The following is an 18,220-nucleotide window of genomic DNA, read 5'->3' as shown; positions in this document are numbered from 1 at the left end:
ATAACCGGAAGCCAAAGCACCTCACTTAAAGTGACAGCCGCATATCATTAAGATTTCCAGAGGAACCATATAAGTTGGTAAAATATTGAAGCAGGAGAAGTTTCCATCATCAGTTAAACACCAGCAGATATTTGTGTCTCCTGTATTAGGTCTTGGGAGGCAGTGTTTTCAAATGCTTGGAACCTGGGGTGAAGGCGATCACATTAATGTGACATGAATGTGGCAATAAATCCAAATTAAATAAACCAAATGTCCCATCCATGCAGATCTGCTGGTCCCCGAATGAGAGCTGAAAAGCAGAAGACGCTTCCACAGAGCACCTGCACCAGAGCTCGATTCCTGAGCTCCCAGCAGCACAAGCATCCCCTCCTGTGTGCTGAGAACACGGCAATAAATCTCTGGGGAAAGAACTAAGGGGTGTGCACCCAACACCTCTGAATCCCAGAAAGTCATGCTGCGACTCAGTGAGCCCCACACACGGGAGTAACACACTCGGCCCATCGGCCAGAAAGAGGCTCAGATCATCTTGAGCCCATAGCTAGCTGCCTTGTGGGGAAGCCCTTCCTGGGGGGTGGGGAGGTGTCCCCTGCCGCTTGAACTGCCACAGCGCTCACCATGCCCTGCTCTGTGGCCAGCAGACCCTCTGCAGGTCGAGGTGGTGAGCGTCCAAAGGACAGGCCAGTTCCCACGGTCAGGAGCTCTATTCAATTGAAGATGGGGAAATGCAGGAAAACCTGGTTACAGCTGGAAGGCAACCTTGTGGTAGAGGCAGCTGAGCTCAGGGAAAGACACGGGACATGAAACTAGGCCCTCGATCCATCGGGTGGCCACCTGAATTCACCCTCTCTTTGAGAGCAGGACCGAGAGATGGTTTCCCTTTGGGGATCATCCTCCCAGCCCTTAATCCTGGGGTCAGCGGGGCTGGAAGTCTGAGCCATCCCGACAGAATGTGTGACCCAGAACAGATGGCCCCTGCCCACATCCCAGTCATTCAGGGTAAAGACAGGGGATGCAGCCAAGTGGGGGACTCCATCTCCCGACTTTGACCGGACAACTGGACAACAGAAGTTCTTCATGCTGGGATTCCTAAGCCCAGGGATGACAGAGAAGCTCCCAGAGCCACCCTGTAAGGAAACCCTGCCAGGAAGGAAGCCAACAGGGATGGGGTGCAGGAGACAAACAGACACACCAAGTCTTCACCACATCACTTAAGTGCCAGGATATAGCCAAGACTCACATGCTCAACAGCCATCTTTTCCTATACTGTATGTATATCCCATTGGTTCTGTTTCTCTAGAGAACCCTGACTAAATGCTCATTTTACCCACCTTGTTGCTGTTGTTCAATCACTAAGTCGTGTCCGACTTTTTACGACCCCATGGTGTGCAACATCCCAGGCTTCCCTATCCTTCCCTACTTCCTGGAGTTTGCCCAAATTGGCCCACTGGTCAAATCTGACCCACAATGTGTGCTTATAAATAGTTTTATTAGAACACAAGCATGCTTGTTCATTGACACACCCTCAACGGCTTTCACCAGCAGAGATGAGTAGCCACGACAGAGGTCATCTGGCCCACAAAGCTTAAAATATTTCTTATCTGGCCTTAAAGTCTGCTGACCTCTGCCAGAGATGGAGCTCAAATATGGAAAGAGAAACATAAATCCTGAACATAAGTTAATCAAATCAGGACAGGCCTAACTGTCAAGCTGCCCGCCCACCATTCTCTACCTTATTCTCTAAGAGGAACAGTAGCCCGCCAGGCTCCTCTTCCAAGGAATTCTCCTGCCAAGAATACTGGAGGGGGTAGCCAGCCCGACTCCAGGGTATCTTCCCGACGTAAGGATCAAACCCAGATCTCCAGTATTGCAGAAGGATTCTTTACCATCTGAGTCATCAGGGAAGCCCCTTTATTTTTAGACCAGTTTCATATTCACAGCAACTGTGAGCAGAAGGGACAGAGAATTCCCCCGTATTCCCTGCCCCACAGACACACAGCTTCCTCCACTATCAACACCCCACACCAGAGTGGGACAGCATTCTTTTTGCTGGTCTTTGTTTGTTTATTGTCTCTTTTTATTTTTATTTATTTTTTTAATTTTTATTTTTACTTTATTTTACTTTACAATACTGTATTGGTTTTGCCATACATTGACATGAATCCACCATGGGTGTACATGCGTTCCCAAACATGAACCCCCTCCCACCTCCCTCTCCATAACATCTCTCTGGGTCATCCCCATGCACCAGCCCCAAGCATGCTGTATCCTGCATCGGACATAGACTGGCGATTCAATTCTTACATGATAGTATACATCTTACAATGCCATTCTCCCAAATCATCCCACCCTCTCCCTCTCCCTCAGAGTCCAAAAGTCTGCTATACACATCTGTGTCTTTTTTGCTGTCTTGCATACAGGGTCATCACTGCCATCTTTCTAAATTCCATATATATGTGTTAGTATACTGTATTGGTGTTTTTCTTTCTGGCTTACTTCACTCTGTATAATCGGCTCCAGTTTCATCCATCTCATCAGAACTGATTCAAATGTATTCTTTTTAACAGCTGAGTAATACTCCATTGTGTATATGTACCACAGCTTTCTTATCCATTCATCTGCTGATGGACATCTAGGTTGTTTCCATGTCCTGGCTGTTTTAAACAGTACTGCGATGAACATTGGGGTACATGTGTCTCTTTCAATTCTGGTTTCCTCAGTGTGTATGCCCAGCAGTGGGAATAAGGAAGTTCTATTTGCAATTTTTTAAGGAATCTCCACACTGTTCTCCATAGTGGCTGTACTAGTTTGCATTCCCACGAACAGTGTAGGAGGGTTCCCTTTTCTCCACACCCTCTCCAGCATTTATTGCTTGCAGATTTTTGGATCGCAGCCATTCTGACTGGTGTGAAGTGTTACCTCACTGTGATTTTGATTCGCATTTCTCTAATAATGAGTGATGTGGAGCATCTTTTCATGCGTTTGTTAGCCATCCGTATGTCTTCTTTGGAGAAATGTCTATTTAGTTCTTTGGCCCATTTTTTGATTGGGTCGTTTATTTTTCTGGAATTGAGCTGCATAAGTTGCTTGTATATTTTTGAGATCAGTTGTTTGTCAGTTGCTTCATTTGCTATTATTTTCTCCCATTCAGAAGGCTGTCTTTTCACCTTGCTTATATTTTCCTTTGTTGTGCAGAAGCTTTTAATTTTAATTAGATCCCATTTGTTTATTTTTGCTTTTATTTCCAGAATTCTGGGGGGTGGATCATAGAGGATCCTGCTGTGATTTATGTCAGAGAGTGTTTTGCCTATGTTCTCCTCTAGGAGTTTTATAGTTTCTGGTCTTACATTTAGATCTTTAATCCATTTTGAGTTTATTTTAAATGTGACCTCTGTGAGGACAGGAGCCTGGAAGTTTACCTGGACATTACAGACTCTCAGTAGGGTTTTCTGAATGGATGGGGTATGGGGGTCAGTGGTGAGCAAACCTATGTGAATGAACACTCCTTCACTTTCTCTCAAAGTGGTTAATAAGAAATGCTGGGAGCAGGGCCAACACCAGGCTCTGCAGCCGGGCAGGAATCCACTTCCCTGGATGGCAGCACAGGCACAGGTGTGCACCCATCAAGGACTCTGGAGTCAACAGTGCAGTTCAGTTCAGTTCAGTTGCTCAGTCATGTCCGACTCTTTGCGACCCCATGAATCACAGCATGCCAGGCCTCCCTGTCCATCACCACCTCCCGGAGTTCACTCAGACTCACGTCCATCGAATCCATGATGCCTCCAGCCATCTCATCCTTGGTCGTCCTGTTCTCCTCCTGCCCCCAATCTCTCCCAGCATCAGAGTCTTTTCCAGTGAGTCAACTCTTCACATGAGGTGGCCAAATTTACTGGAGCTTCAGCTTTAGCATCATTCCTTCCAATGAACACCCAGGACTGATCTCCTTTAGGATGGACTGGTTGGATCTCCTTGCAGTCCATGGGACTCTCAAGAGTCTTCTCCAACACCACAGTTCAAAAGCATCAATTCTTCGGCGCTCAACTTCCTTCCCACTCCAACTCTCACATTCATACATGACCACTGGAAAAACCAGAGCTTTGACTAGACGGACCTTTGTTGGCAAAGTAATGTCTCTGCTTTTGAATATGCTATCTCTATCTAGGTTGGTCATAACTTTTCTTCCAAGGAGTAAGCATCTTTTAATTTCATGGCTGCAATCACCATCTGCCGTAATTTTGGAGCCCCCAAAGATAAAGTCTGACACTGTTTCCACTGTTTCCCATCTATTTCCCATGAAGTGATGGGACCAGATGCCATGATCTTCGTTTTCTGAATGCTGAGCTTTAAGCCAACTTTTTAACTCTCCTCTTTCACTTTCATCGAGAGGCTTTTTAGTTCCTCTTCACTTTCTGCCATAAGGGTGGTGTCATCTGTGTATCTGAGGTTATTGATATTTCTCCTGGCAATCTCGATTCCAGCTTGTGCTTCTTCCAAACCAGTGTTTCTCATGATGTACTCTGCCTATAAGTTAAATAAGCAGGGTGACAATTTACAGCCTTGACATACTTTGGACAGCCTTTTGACAGCCTTTTCCTCTTTGGAACCAGTCTGTTGTTCCATGTCCAGTTCTAACTGTTGCTTCCTGACCTGCATATAGCTTTCTCAAGAGGCAGGTCAGATGGTCTGGTATTCCCATCCCTTTCAGAATTTTCCACAGTTTCTTGTGATCCACACAGTCAAAGGCTTTGGCATAGTCAATAAAGCAGAAATAGATGTTTTTCTGGAACTCTCTTGCTTTTTCCATGATCCAGCAGATGTTGGCAATTTGATCTCTGGTCCTCTGCCTTTTCTAAAACCAGCTTGAACATCTGGAAGTTCATGGTTCACGTATTGCTGAAGCCTGGCTTGGAGAATTTTGAGCATTACTTTACTAGCATGTGAGGTGAGTGCAATTGTGTGGTAGTTTAAGCATTCTTTGGCATTGCCTTTCTTTGGGATTGGAATGAAAACTGATATTTTCCAGTCCTGTGGCCACTGCTGAGTTTTTCAAATTTGCTGGCATATTGAGTGCAGCATTTTCACAGCATCATCTTTCAGGATTTGAAATAGCTCAACTGGAATTCCATCACCTCCACTAGCTTTGTTCATAGTGATGCTTTGTAAGGCCCACTTGACTTCACATTCCATGATGTCTGGCTCTAGGTGAGTGATCACACCATCGTGATTATCTGGGTCATGAAGATCTTTTTTGTACAGTTCTTCTGTGTATTCTTGCCACCTCTCCTTAATATCTTCTGCTTCTGTTAGGTCCATACCATTTCTGTCCTTTATCGAGCCCATCTTTGCATGAAATGTTCCCTTGGTATCCCTAATTTTCTTGAAGAGATCTCTAGTCTTTCCCATTCTGTTGTTTTCCTCTATTTCTTTGCATTGATCGCTGATGAAGGCTTTCTTATCTCTTCTTGCTATTCTTTGGAACTCTGCATTCAGATGTTTATATCTTTCCTTTTCTCCTTTGCTTTTCACCTCTCTTCTTTTCACAGCTATTTGTAAGGCCTCCTTAGACAGCCATTTTGCTTTTTCCATTTCTTTTCCATGGGGATGGTCTTGATCCCTATCTACTGTACAATGTCACAAACCTCAGTCCATAGTTCATCAGGCACTCTATCAGATCTAGTCCCTTAAATCTATTTCTCACTTCCACTGTATAATCATAAGGAATTTGATTTAGGTCATACCTAAATGGTCTAGTGGTTTTCCCTACTTTCTTCAATTTAAGTCTGAATTTGGCAATAAGCAGTTCATGATCTGAGCCACAGTCAGCTCCTGGTCTTGTTTTTGCTGACTGTATAGAGCTTCTCCACCTTTGGCTGCAAAGAATATAATCAATCTGATTTCGGTGTGGAGTCAACAGTAAGTCTGCACAAATGTTGTGTTTGCTCCCGATCTGGTGGTTGCCTTGTTTCCACTGAGATTTGGGATCTGTATTTACTTGGGCCAGTGGTTGAGAGAGGTTATGAACATGTGGCCACTGCCCACCGATGCTGCCAGCTGGGAGGATGACAAGATCAGTGTGGCTGACAGCCAGTATGAACCATGTGCCCCGTTTCCAGGCAGTCCTAAGCACCTTGACTGATCTTCACTCATCTGACCCTCTCTACAATTCCTGACAGCCTCTTCCCATTTTTCTTTCCAGTTGTTTATCTCCTCCTTGTTGACCTTTCCATCATCGTTCTTCTTTCTAATCTTCTCATTCCTTCAATTAATTTTTAATGGTTTTACTTACTGCAAATATCTTTCAGTCTGAGGAACTGCTTTTTAACTTTGTTTATGGAATCTTCTCTCTTAGAAAATTTTCTTTATATGTTAACATAATCACATTTCTCAATCTTCTCTTTTTGGTTTACACTTTATCTTGTTTAAGGAAGCCTTCCCAACTCCAGGGTCATAAAAACATTCTCCAATTTCTTCCTAAGACTCCTCAAGTGTTCTTTTTCATCGAAATAGTCCTTTCATCCATCTACTTTATAACTGAGGACACTGAGGGACAGACACATGAAGCCACTGGCCTAGCATCATCCAGCTGGCAAGTCTGAATTGTCTTCAAAGCCACTTGCACGCCACTATGTGTCCACTTCCTTGCAGAAACCACCACACTTTCAGAACTCAGAACACCGGTGTGAAGGTTCAGACATAACAATATGCAGAGACCTATCTCAGTATCGTGGCTGCTGTGCAGCACCCACTGTCCAAAGAGACCAGCTCACTCCTCCATCCCCCGACCGGGGCACAGGCGGGTCGTTCCTGCACTGCAGCCATGAGACATGGAGGCCTTTGTGAGCACCCTCATCCAGGCCCCGGGCCACAGGACTAGCTCCTCTCTGCAACAGGCGCCTAGAAATGGCAGTCCTCTGCTGTCAGGCACTAACTGTATGTGTGCACGTGTGTGTGCTCAGTCGCTCAGGTGTGTTCGGCTCTTTGCAACCCCATGGACTGTAGCCCACCAGGTTTCTGTCCGTGGGACTTCCCAGGCAAATACTGGAGTGGGTTGCCGTTTTATCCTCCATGGGATCTTCCCAACCCAGGGTACTAACTAAACACTACAAAATTGCTCTTCAAAGTGGTCCAGATACTTCAAAGTGGTCCCTCTCGGTGTGGTGGGAGGTCCTCTTTTCCCAAATTCTCAACTTCATGCTGTCATTCAGCCAGCTCTTTCCAACACAAGGGAAATGAAATGAGTTCTCATTTTCATTTGCATTTCTCTGATTACTAGTGAAATTGAGCACTTTTTCATACATTTTGGTTATTCTGGTTTCTCCTCTGTGAACTCCTTTTTCATATCCTTTGACCATTTTTCTGTCTTGTCTTTTATTATTCCTTATTGATTTGGGACAGCTCTTTTTATCATTTTTGTTCTCTCTAAACTTCTAATTAAAATTTCTAAAGTTCGGTCTTGTAACCCGTCCAGAATTTATGGTTTGTTATTCTTGTTGTTCAGTCGCCAAGTCGTGTCTGACTCTTTGCAACCCCAGAGACTGCAGTATTGCAGCTTTCGCTGTCCTTCACCATCTCCCAGAGTTTATTCAAATTCATGTCCATTGAGCCGGTGATGCTATCCAAACATCTCATCCTCTGCCACCCCCTTCTTCTCCTGCCTTCAATCTTTCCCAGCATCAGGGTCTGACCTACTTGCAGTCTGAGGTATGATTTGTATACAATATGAAATTGGGATCTGATTTTCTACTTTCCACAAGGACAGCCAGTACAATGCTGTTAATTGACTGGTGTGCGCTTACTCCCATGGTGGGCGGCATAATAGCAAGCCCCCAACACAAAGTGTCCACATTCTAATTACCAGAACCATGACTACGTTGTATTAACACTGCCAAGGGAACCAAGGTTGCAGATGAAACTAAGGTTGCTTATCAGCTGACCTTGAGATGCAGAGACTGCCCTGGATGGTAGGGGAGGGGATGGGGGTGCAGTAGGCAATGCAACTATGACAGTCCTGATGACTGAAAGGGAAGCCGGAGGGAGAATCAAAGAGAGATTTAAAACGTAACTCTGGGACTTCCCTGGCATTCCAGTGGCTAAGACTTTGAGCTCCCAGTGCAGGGGGCACCAGTTTGATCCCTGGTCAGGCAACTAGATCTAGCATGCCACATGGCCAAAAATAAATAAACTAAATTAAATGTAACTCTGCTGCCTCTGAAGATGGAAGCAGGGGCCAAAGGTACAGCTAGTCCCTGGGAGCTGGAAAAGGCAGGGAGACAGATTCTCCTCCAGAGTCTACAGCAGGAACACAGCCCCAAGACCTGGATTTCAGCCTATGAGACCTCTGGACTTCTGATCTTCAGAAATGTGGGGTAGTAAGTTCATGCTGTTTTAAGCAACCAAGCTTATAGTAATTTGTTATAATAATTAAAGGAAAGTAATATGCTCTTTATCTATAATTTGTCATATATCACACTTTTTATCTTGTCCCGTTATCCACTGCTCTGTATCTGTAGCAGTGTCACACTGTTCTAGTTACTATAATTTTATGCTAAGTCTGCAAGTGAAGAAAGGGGAAGCCTCTCTTCTTCACAGTTGCCTTGGCCATTCTTGAATGGACTTCCCTGGTGGCTCAGGGGTAAAGAATCTGCCTGCAATGCAGAGGCCCGGGTTCGATCCCTGGGTTGGGAAGATCCCCTGGAGAAGGGAAAGGCTACCCCCTCCAGTATTCTTGCCTGGAGAATCGCCATGGACAGAGGAGCCTGGTGGGCTACAGTCCACAGGGTCGCAAAGAGTTGGACACAACTGAGTGACTAAGCATACATACACACATACGCACACATTCTTGAATATGTAATTCTTTAATTTAAAAAGAAAAGAGTACATCTTAAAAGAAAATAAATGCAGTGCACAGCAGAGATGCTTTCTAGGGAGAGGGTGTGAGCCAAAACTCAAAATCATGAAGCAATGATTAGTGAATCACAAGCAGCACAAAGCAGCAAGGAAAAGCTTCAAAACCGCTGGACTTATCACCCCTGGGGTGGAGGATTTCAACAGCCTGGAAACTGTCAACAGCAGGCAAAAACTTTACTTCTGCCCAAATTCATTCCCCTGACTGAAACAAAAATTATTTAACTAACAAAATACACATGACAATGGTTTTAATGACATTGGAATTCAAGCAAGAAACGGTCCTAAGGAATTGGAAACAAAGAAGTAAGCCCTCCGATGGTCCCAAAATAAACATGTTGAGTGATTTTGCAGATTGCAGTGCAGGAAAGGGGAACGCAGAGCACAGTGGACCCTGATCGGAAGGCCGGGCTAAGAGTTCAAGGAGACCAAAGAAACTGAAGCTTGCAGGGCTGAGCACAAACAGGAGAGGGGTGCAGAGAGGGAGCTCCCGCCACTTACAGAGGGTCCTTCTAGGATTCAGCAGGTCACTGACTGTGAAACTACCTAAGGATGGGGAAAGAATCACCCCCAAAATTAGAGGGACCAGTATCCTGTGCTCACACAGGGCCAGAAAGAGGCCATTCTCACAGACTGGTGAACTTCATAATTCAAGGACATCAGGCAAAGTACTGAAGGAGGTCTTCTCACTTAGTGAGGAGTAATTAGCTCTAGACTAAATGCCTATGGGGTCCCATCTCACAACTCTTGAAGGCCTAAATGACAACCCTAAATGACAAAATAATTTCCAAAGTTCGGAAGTGTTTACTAGCTACCTGGACTTCCCTGCATGTCCAGTGGTTAAGACTCCAAGTTTCCACTGCAGAGGGAACTAAGAGCCCACATGCCATGGGGTGTGGCAAATATATATATATATATTTGTCAACTATAAAAATATTTAGCAACCACAAGGAGAAAACTCACAATATCTGGAATCCAATCAAAAGTTATTGACCATAGAGAAGCTGGAAGATACAACCCAAATCAGGACAAAAATCAATCAATCAAAACTAACGCACAACTGACCAAGATTTTAGAATTGGCAAACAAGGATATTAAAGTAGTGACAAACTTTGTAATGTTCTATCCAGATTCTGGTACCTTGAAACTAAACCTAGTTAAAATGAGAATTACTATATGGGTCATTTCACATGATAAAATGCTGGAATTTTAATTTTAATTGTTGCACAGGTCTAAGTTCATCTACCTCTGCTACCTTAGGAGAGGAACAAAAAAGCATAAGTTTGTCAGTAGTTATACCTGTATTTCACTTCTGGAGATGAAAACGACAATATCTGTGAGGAGAATGCGCTGGGTGGGATTCGTGGCTGATCAGATGCTGCAGAAGAAAAGACGAGTGAACCTGAAGATGCAGCAATACAAAGTATCTAGGCCTGGAGCACAGAGAGAAAAGACCACAGGTAAAGCCGAGCAGAAGCTCAGCAGGGTGGGACTTCCCACAGCTTTGCCACCTGATAAAGCCATGACCGGGAGCCTCAAGGGAGAAGAGAGAGGAAGACAGAGAAAATAATCGAAGAAGGAATGGTCAAAATTGTCCCAACTTTGATTTAAAAAGAAAAGAACAGAGATCAAGAAGTTCCATGAACACCCCCAAAACTAGTTAAAGGACCATTTTGGGAAACAAAGGTAGCAGCACACTAGGAGAGTTGGACTGTGAAGAAGGCTGGGCGCCGAAGAATCGATGCTTTTGAACTGTGGTGTTGGAGAAGACTCTTGAGAGTCCCTTGGACTGCAAGGAGATCCAACCAGTCCGTTCTGAAGGAGATCAGCCCTGGGATTTCTTTGGAAGGAATGATGCTAAAGCTGAAACTCCAGTACTTTGGCCACCTCATGCGAAGAGTTGACTCACTGGAAAAGACTTTGATGCTGGGAGGGACTGGGGGCAGGAGAAGAAGGGGATGACCGAGGATGAGATGGCTGGATGGCATCACTGACTCGATGGACGCAAGTCTGAGTGAACTCCGGGAGATGGTGATGGACAGGGAGGCCTGGCGTGCTGCGATTCATGGGGTCGCAGAGTCAGACACGACTGAGCGACTGAACTGAACTGAACTGAAGGGACTTCTCTGGAAGTCCATGCTCCCAAGGAAAGGGGCCGAGGTTCGATCCCTGGTCAAGGAACTAGATCCCGCATGCTGCAACTAAGACCCAGTGTTGCCAAATAAATAAATAAAAATAAATATTTTAAATAATAATAAATAAATCTCCTCCAAGCCCCGCATGAAAACAGACAGGGCAGCTGGGAAAGCAAACACAGAGCCCACAGGCCATGCTGACAGCCAGTCAGGCTGGAGAAGGCAACAGGGTCATCCTGTCCTGGCTGACGGTTAATTCAATTAGAAGGCCTTCACACAAGCTGCCTGTTTCCAGTGTCATAACTACACCAAAGTTCAACACGTGGAAATTCCTTTCCAGAAAAAGTACTTACTATTTTTCCGTTAACGATAGCTGTAGAGGTTTCTTCTCTAAGAAAATGATCTCTTCAGGTATTTCTAAGGACCAAAGTAAACTATATTTATCACTTTGAACTGCATTTATTACATTTCACTACTGTCCTTTTGGGCTTCCCAAGTGGCGTTAGTGGTAAAGAACCTTCCTGCCAAAACAGGAGATGTAACAGATTTGTGTTCGATCCTCAGGTCAGGAAAGTCCCCTGGAGGAGGGCATGGAAACCCACTCCAGTATTCTTGCCTGGAGAATCCCATGGACAGAGGAACCTGGTGGACTATAGTCCATAGGGTCACAAAAAGTTGGACACAACTGAAGCGACTTAGCATGCACAGCACGCATTATCCTTTTGAATAGCTTAATTAAAAACCAGAATAATCATGTTTATATCAAATCAGGAAATGCACATATTTTATAATTTAGGATACTATCTTTCTTTCATACTGACATTTCTTAGAGGTTGGCATTTGTTTTATTTTTAAAATGTATTCTGAATATGTCAAAGAAAGGAAGATACTAGAGTTAAAGAAGGGAAAGGGTTTGACCTTTTGGTATTTTTTAACTATGTATTCTATACTTTCAATGCATTTAACTTTATCCAATAAAACTGTAAATTCATTCTAAACTAACTCTGGTGGAAAACACATGCCTGCCACCCACCATTCCAGGGGATTCTGGCAGATATTCCATCAACTTCTCAAGTACAAGCAGTGCTATACATTTCAGTACCACTTATGTGTGTGTGTGTGTGTGTGTGTGTGTGTTAGTCGCTCAGTCGTGTCGGACTCTTTGCAACTCCACGGACTATAGCCCACCAGGATCCTCTGTCCATAGGATTCTCCAGGCAAGAATACTGGAGTGGGTTGTCATTCCCTTCTCCAGAGGATCTTCCTAACCCAAGGATAGAATCCAGGTTTCTGGCACTGCAGGCAGATTATTTACCACTGAGTCACCTGGGAAGCCCATCACTTACATAAGATGTAATTATACCTGAGAACATTCTGATAAGCACAAAAAACTGGAAAGAAAAAACAATTAAAAACAACAAATGCACTGCCTTTTTGAGGAAAAAGGAAAATGCTTAATAATACAGTTTGTCCCGAAGTAATAAACTATCAAGTTTTGGTATCTGAGTATTTTTAAACGTCTCAGAAAATCCTGGAGGACCATGAAGATGAAGGCCAACACACTGAGTCCCAGGACAGAGACACAACTGTGCTGCTGCCACCAACTGTGAGGTTAAAGTCAATGAGACCAGTTGCGAAAAACCAGAATCTCAACTGATAAAAAGTCACTCCCAAACAACAGACTCACTGGCGCCTTTGCACAGCATCCAGGACCTGCTGCCCGAGAGACACTGGCCAGCCCTCCCTAGATACCCAGCAGCATCCATCAGCGGAAAGCCATCTGGATGGAGGACAGATGGACACTCAGCTCCCCTCTAGGGCTTCCACATTTCCTCATCTCCTACCTTTCTGACTTTCTAACAGCCTAACTGCCCATGATTGAGAATGTTCCTTCAGCCAGGGAGATCCTTAGAAGCCAAGAGCTCGGTGCTCTTTCAACCCTCATGCTAACCTCCCTCTCTTCTCACCACAGGTGGGATTCCCCACCAGGACGCTGGCTTCCTGTCCCTGGGGATAAACTAAGAGGCCCTGAACATAAGGTACCAGCCTCAGCAGAAGGAGCTGGTGCAGCCAACATGAAGCTGACAGCGGCAGTCACACACATGGGGACAGGGATGTTACCATCCATGGAGGAGCATTACTTCCTCCATCATCGACGGCCCTCCATCCCTTGTTTAAAGCCACATTCTGAAGTTGTGGCCTCCCCACTCCCAGACTGCACACCAAGGAAATAAAAACCACTTTTTTAAAACAACAAGGGGCATACACACTGAGGAAACCAGAATTGAAAGAGACACATGTACCCCAATGTTCATCGCAGCACTGTTTAAAATAGCCAGGACATGGAAACAACCTAGATGTCCATCAGCAGATGAATGGATAAGAAAGCTGTGGTACATATACACAATGGAGTATTACTCAGCCGTTAAAAAGAATTCATTTGAATCAGCTCTGATGAGATGGATGAAACTGGAGCCGATTATACAGAGTGAAGTAAGCCAGAAAGAAAAACACCAATACAGTATACTAACACATATATATGGAATTTAGAAAGATGGCAATGACGACCCTGTATGCAAGACAGCAAAAAAGACACAGATGTGTATAACAGACTTTTGGACTCAGAGGGAGAGGGAGAGGGTGGGATGATTTGGGAGAATGGCATTGTAACATGTATACTATCATGTAAGAATCGAATCGCCAGTCATGTCTGACGCAGGATACAGCATGCTTGGGGCTGGTGCATGGGGATGACCCAGAGAGATGTTATGGAGAGGGAGGTGGGAGGGGGGTTCATGTTTGGGAACGCATGTAAGAATTAAAGATTTTAAAATTAAAAAAATAAATAAATTTTTTAAAAAAATAAAAAAAAACCCTAACTAAAAAAAAACCCTAACTAAAAAAAAAATAAAAAATAAAAACAACAAACTCAAGGCTACATGAACAGTACAACATAAAGCTGGCAGAAAAGCTATGACAAACCTAGTGAAAGGGAAAGTGTTAGTTGCTCAGTCATGTCCAACTCTTTTCGACCCTGTGGACTATAGCCTGCCAGCTCCTCTGTCCATGGAATTCTCCAGGCAAGAATACTGGAGTGGGTAGCCATTCCCTTCTCTAGGGGGATCTTCCCAACCCAGGGACTGAAGCCGGGTCTCCCACATTGCAGGCAGATTCTTTACCATCTGAGCCATCAGAGAAGCCTAGACACCATATTAAAAAGGAGACATCACTTTGACGACAAAGGTCCATCTAGTCAAAGCTATGGTTTTTCCAGTAGTCATATACAGATGCGACAGCTGTACCACAAAGAAGGCTGAGCACCAAAGAATTGATGCTTTCAAACTGTGGTGCTGGAGAAGACCCTTGAGAGTCCCTTGGACTACAAGGAGATCAAACCAGTCAATCCTAAAGGAAATCAACCCTGAATATTCATTGGAAGGACTGATGCTAAGGCTGAAGCTCCAATCCTTTGGCCACCTGATGTAAAGAGCTGACTCACTGGAAAAGACCCTGATCCTGGGAAAGATTGAAGGCAGGAGGAAAAGGAGGTGGCAGAGGATGAGATGGTTAGATAGCCTCACCAACTCAATGGACATGAATCTGAGCAAACTCTGGAAGACAGTGAAGGACAGAGGAGTCTGGCGGGCCATAGTCCATGGAGTTGCGTACTGTCTTGGCAACTGAACGACAGCCATAAAGCTGGCAGTCCGTGGCTGTCAGCCAGCCTTTGATTATTGAGCCCTGAGTCTGCAGGACACCCACAAGAGATGCCCCTTTAAGTGTCACCAACAGACCTTTCAAAGCCTTCAGTCAGGGAGCTAACTCATGGCTAAAGCACCAAGTGCTGGGCCAGGCTTTATCACTGTCCAATTCTATACCTCTGTAGTCAGCAAAAACTCAATCAACTGATTCCAGTTAAAGCAATTTACAGCAAGTATCTGATCAACGTCATTTACCTGGGCACACATGGAGCTGTGCCATGAGCTTGAAGACTCAGCTCTCAGCACACACTTACTTGAAGGGGACGTGGGTGGCTTCCTAAAAGACCGCCGCTCTGCCTTGGGGCCGCTTGCACTCCCTGTGGGTATGTCTGGGTGTTCTTCAGGGCTCAGCGAGTACTGGAACTGGACCGTCCCTGACTCCACCTGCTTCACCTATGATGGACCACAACGAGAGAAGTGATGGCTATGCTCCCTCCATCAGCACTGTGTGGTCAGAATAATCCAACCAGGAACATCCCCCCAGTCTTAAAACAATCCGTGTGGATTACCCTCAGTCAAGCGGAAATCAGCAACACTGCTCCAGGTTGAATGCATTCTTACTTAACCTGTGTTATGCTGACTTTTCCTATTTTGAGTTTAAACACACATAACCACCACCAGCACCAGGTACAGAGCAGCCTCACCACCTAAAACGCTCTCCCATCCTGCGCATACCCACATCCAACAATCACTGAACTGCCCTCCACCCCTATCTTCGGTCCCACAAATGGGGTCTCATGCTACAGAACCCTTGAGACTGGCTTCTTTCACTCCCTGGTAGGAGAATGAGACTCATCTGTGCAGCAGTGTGTAAGCACAGCCATTCTTTTTCATTACCAAGCAGTCTTCTATCGTACCATGTGCCTCAGCGTACTTATCCATTCACCCACTTAGAACATATGGGCTGTTTCCAGCTTGAGTGGTTATAAATAGAGCTGCTGGGAACACTGGTGTACGTATTTCTGCATGGACATAAGTGTTCATTTCTCCACGTTTCATTTCTCTGAGAGTAGGATTGCTGGGTCATATGGTGCATGTATATTACACGTTATAGGAAACTGCTAATCTGTGACTCACTTCTGAACTCTGTATTCCGTTCCATTAGTCTATGTGCCAATGCTTTTACCAACAGCACTTTATCTTGATTACCATAGCTTTAATGAAAGTGTTGAAATTGTGTAGCATGAATCCTCCAACTTAACTGTTCTTTTCAAAATTGTTTTGACCCTTCTAATTCCTTTGCTTTTCTATATAAAGTTGCAAATCAGGGACTTCCCTGGTGGTCCAGTGGTTAAGAATCCACCTGACGATGCGGAGGACATGGGTTCGATCATCCCTGGTCCAGGAAGATCCCACATGCCAACGGGCACCTAAGTCCACGCACCACAACTGCTGAGCCTGCACCCTGAAGCTATAAAGTAGCTCCTGCTCACCGCAACTAGAGAAGGCCTGCGTGCAGCAACAAAGACCCAGTGCAGCCAAAAATTAATTAAAGCTTAGAATCAGCTTGTCTCTATTAAAAAATCATGTAAGGATTTTGATTGAAATTTTATTAGACCTATAGATCAATTTGGGAAGAATTTGTATCTTTATCATGTGAGTCTTCCAATCCATTAAGAAGACCCTCCATTATATTTAGGTCTTCTTTGATTCACCTAAGAGTAATCAATGAGAATAATGACAGGCAGCAAAAGGAATGTTTCGGCACACAGATCCTGTACATATTTTGTTAGATTTATTTCATTGAGGTGGGGGTGCTTTGTAAATAATACTGCTTTTTAGATTTTGCTTCCAAATTGTATATATTTTGTTAGTATAAAGAAATGTGACTGATTCTCCATTTGACCTCCTGCTGTATACTACAATCTCCCTAAACCTACTGTTTATTCTGAGAGTTTCTGATAAATCCTTCAAGATTTCCTACACAGAAAATCATACTGTTTGCACATAAAAAGAGTTTTGTTCCTTCCTTTCCAATCTGTATGGTTTTTTGTTGTTGTTGTTGTTGTTTTATCCCTCTATTGTACCGGCTAGAACTTCCCACGCAATGTCAAATAAGATGCTGAATACTATGAGTGGGCATTCTTCACTTGTTCCTGACTTAAGTAAGAGGGAAGTGAAGTGAAGTGAATTCGCTCAGTCGTGTCCGACTCTTTGCAACCCCATGGACTGTAGCCCACCAGGCTTCTCCCTCCATGGGATTCTCCAGGCAAGAGTACTGGAGTGGATTGCCATTTCCTTCTCCAGGGGATCTTCCCGACCCAGGGATTGAACACAGGTCTCCTGCATTCCAGGCAGACGCTTTAAGTAAGAGGGAAAGCATTCAATTTTTCACCATTAAGCATGATACTAGCTAAAGAATTTTTGTAGATACTCTTGATCAAGCTGAGGAAGTTCATCATTATTCCTGTTTGCTCAGTTTTTGTCATAAATGGGTGCTGAATTTTGTCAAATGCTTTGCCTGCATCTGTTCTTATTATTCACACGGTTTTCCTTCTTTAGGCTGTTAGAGTGAATTACGTTTTCCAATAGAAATAGCCTTGCATCCCTGGGATAAGCCAGGGTGTATTATTGGTCATGGTGTATTCTTCTATACTGTTGGATGGACTTCCCTGGTGGCTCAGATGGTAAAGCATCTGCCTATGATGTGGGAGACCTGGGTTCAATCCCTGTGTCGGGAAGATCTCCTGGAGAAAGAAATGGCAACCCACTCCAGTATTCTTGCCTGGAAAATCCCATGGATGGAGGAGCCTGGTAGGCTACAGTCCATGGGGTGGCAAAGAGTCAGACACAACTGAGCGACTTCACTGTTGGATTCAATTTACTAATATTTTGTTGAGCATTTTGCATCTGAGTTCATGAGGAATATGCACTTATGATTTTCTTTTCATATACTGTCTTTTTCTGGTTTTGATATCAGGATAATGAAGGTCTTGTTATATAAATTTGGAATTGTTCTCACCTATCTTATTTTCAAGAAGAGAATCTATACAATTGGTATTGTTTTTCCTTTAAATGTTCAGTACAATTTATAGTGAATGAAAGTGAAAGCCACTCAGTAGTGTCCAACTCTTTTCGACCCCATGGACTACGGCCTGCCAGGCTCCTCTGTCCATGGAATTCTCCAAGCAAGAATACTGGAGCAGGTTGCCATGCCCTTTCCAGATCTTCACAACCCAGGGATTGAACCCAGGTCTCCCACGTTTCAGGTAGATTCCTTACCGTCTGAGCCACCAGGAAGCCCTCTATATTATATATTATAGTGCACAGGCTGGGATATTTATCAAAAAAAATTTAATGATGAATTCATTATCTATAAAATTATAGGACTACTCAAGTTATAGACTTCATCCTGGGCAAGTTTTGATGGTTTGTTGTTTAAGACAAACTGGTTCATTTCATCTAAATTTTCAAATTTATAGT

At 44.2% G+C, this 18,220-nt stretch overlaps 1 protein-coding gene across 4 annotated transcripts in view; it reads right to left on the bottom strand.

Annotated features, from left to right (window-relative positions):
* NPHP4 (nephrocystin 4) overlaps window positions 1–18,220 on the bottom strand; it is a 149,125-nt gene that overhangs the window by 62,933 nt on the left and 67,972 nt on the right. For all 4 annotated transcript variants that reach the window (XM_042257350.1, XM_042257351.1, XM_042257352.1 and 1 more), the window contains one exon: window positions 15,052–15,190. In XM_042257350.1, the coding sequence (XP_042113284.1) occupies window positions 15,052–15,190 (139 nt within the window). The remainder of the gene's footprint in view (window positions 1–15,051; window positions 15,191–18,220) is intronic.

This window comes from Ovis aries, chromosome 12 (genome assembly GCF_016772045.2).
Source record: "Ovis aries strain OAR_USU_Benz2616 breed Rambouillet chromosome 12, ARS-UI_Ramb_v3.0, whole genome shotgun sequence".
In the NCBI taxonomy this organism is placed as follows: domain Eukaryota; kingdom Metazoa; phylum Chordata; class Mammalia; order Artiodactyla; family Bovidae; genus Ovis; species Ovis aries.
Note: the sequence above shows the minus strand (reverse complement) of the source record. Positions and strands in the feature narration are given on the sequence as shown.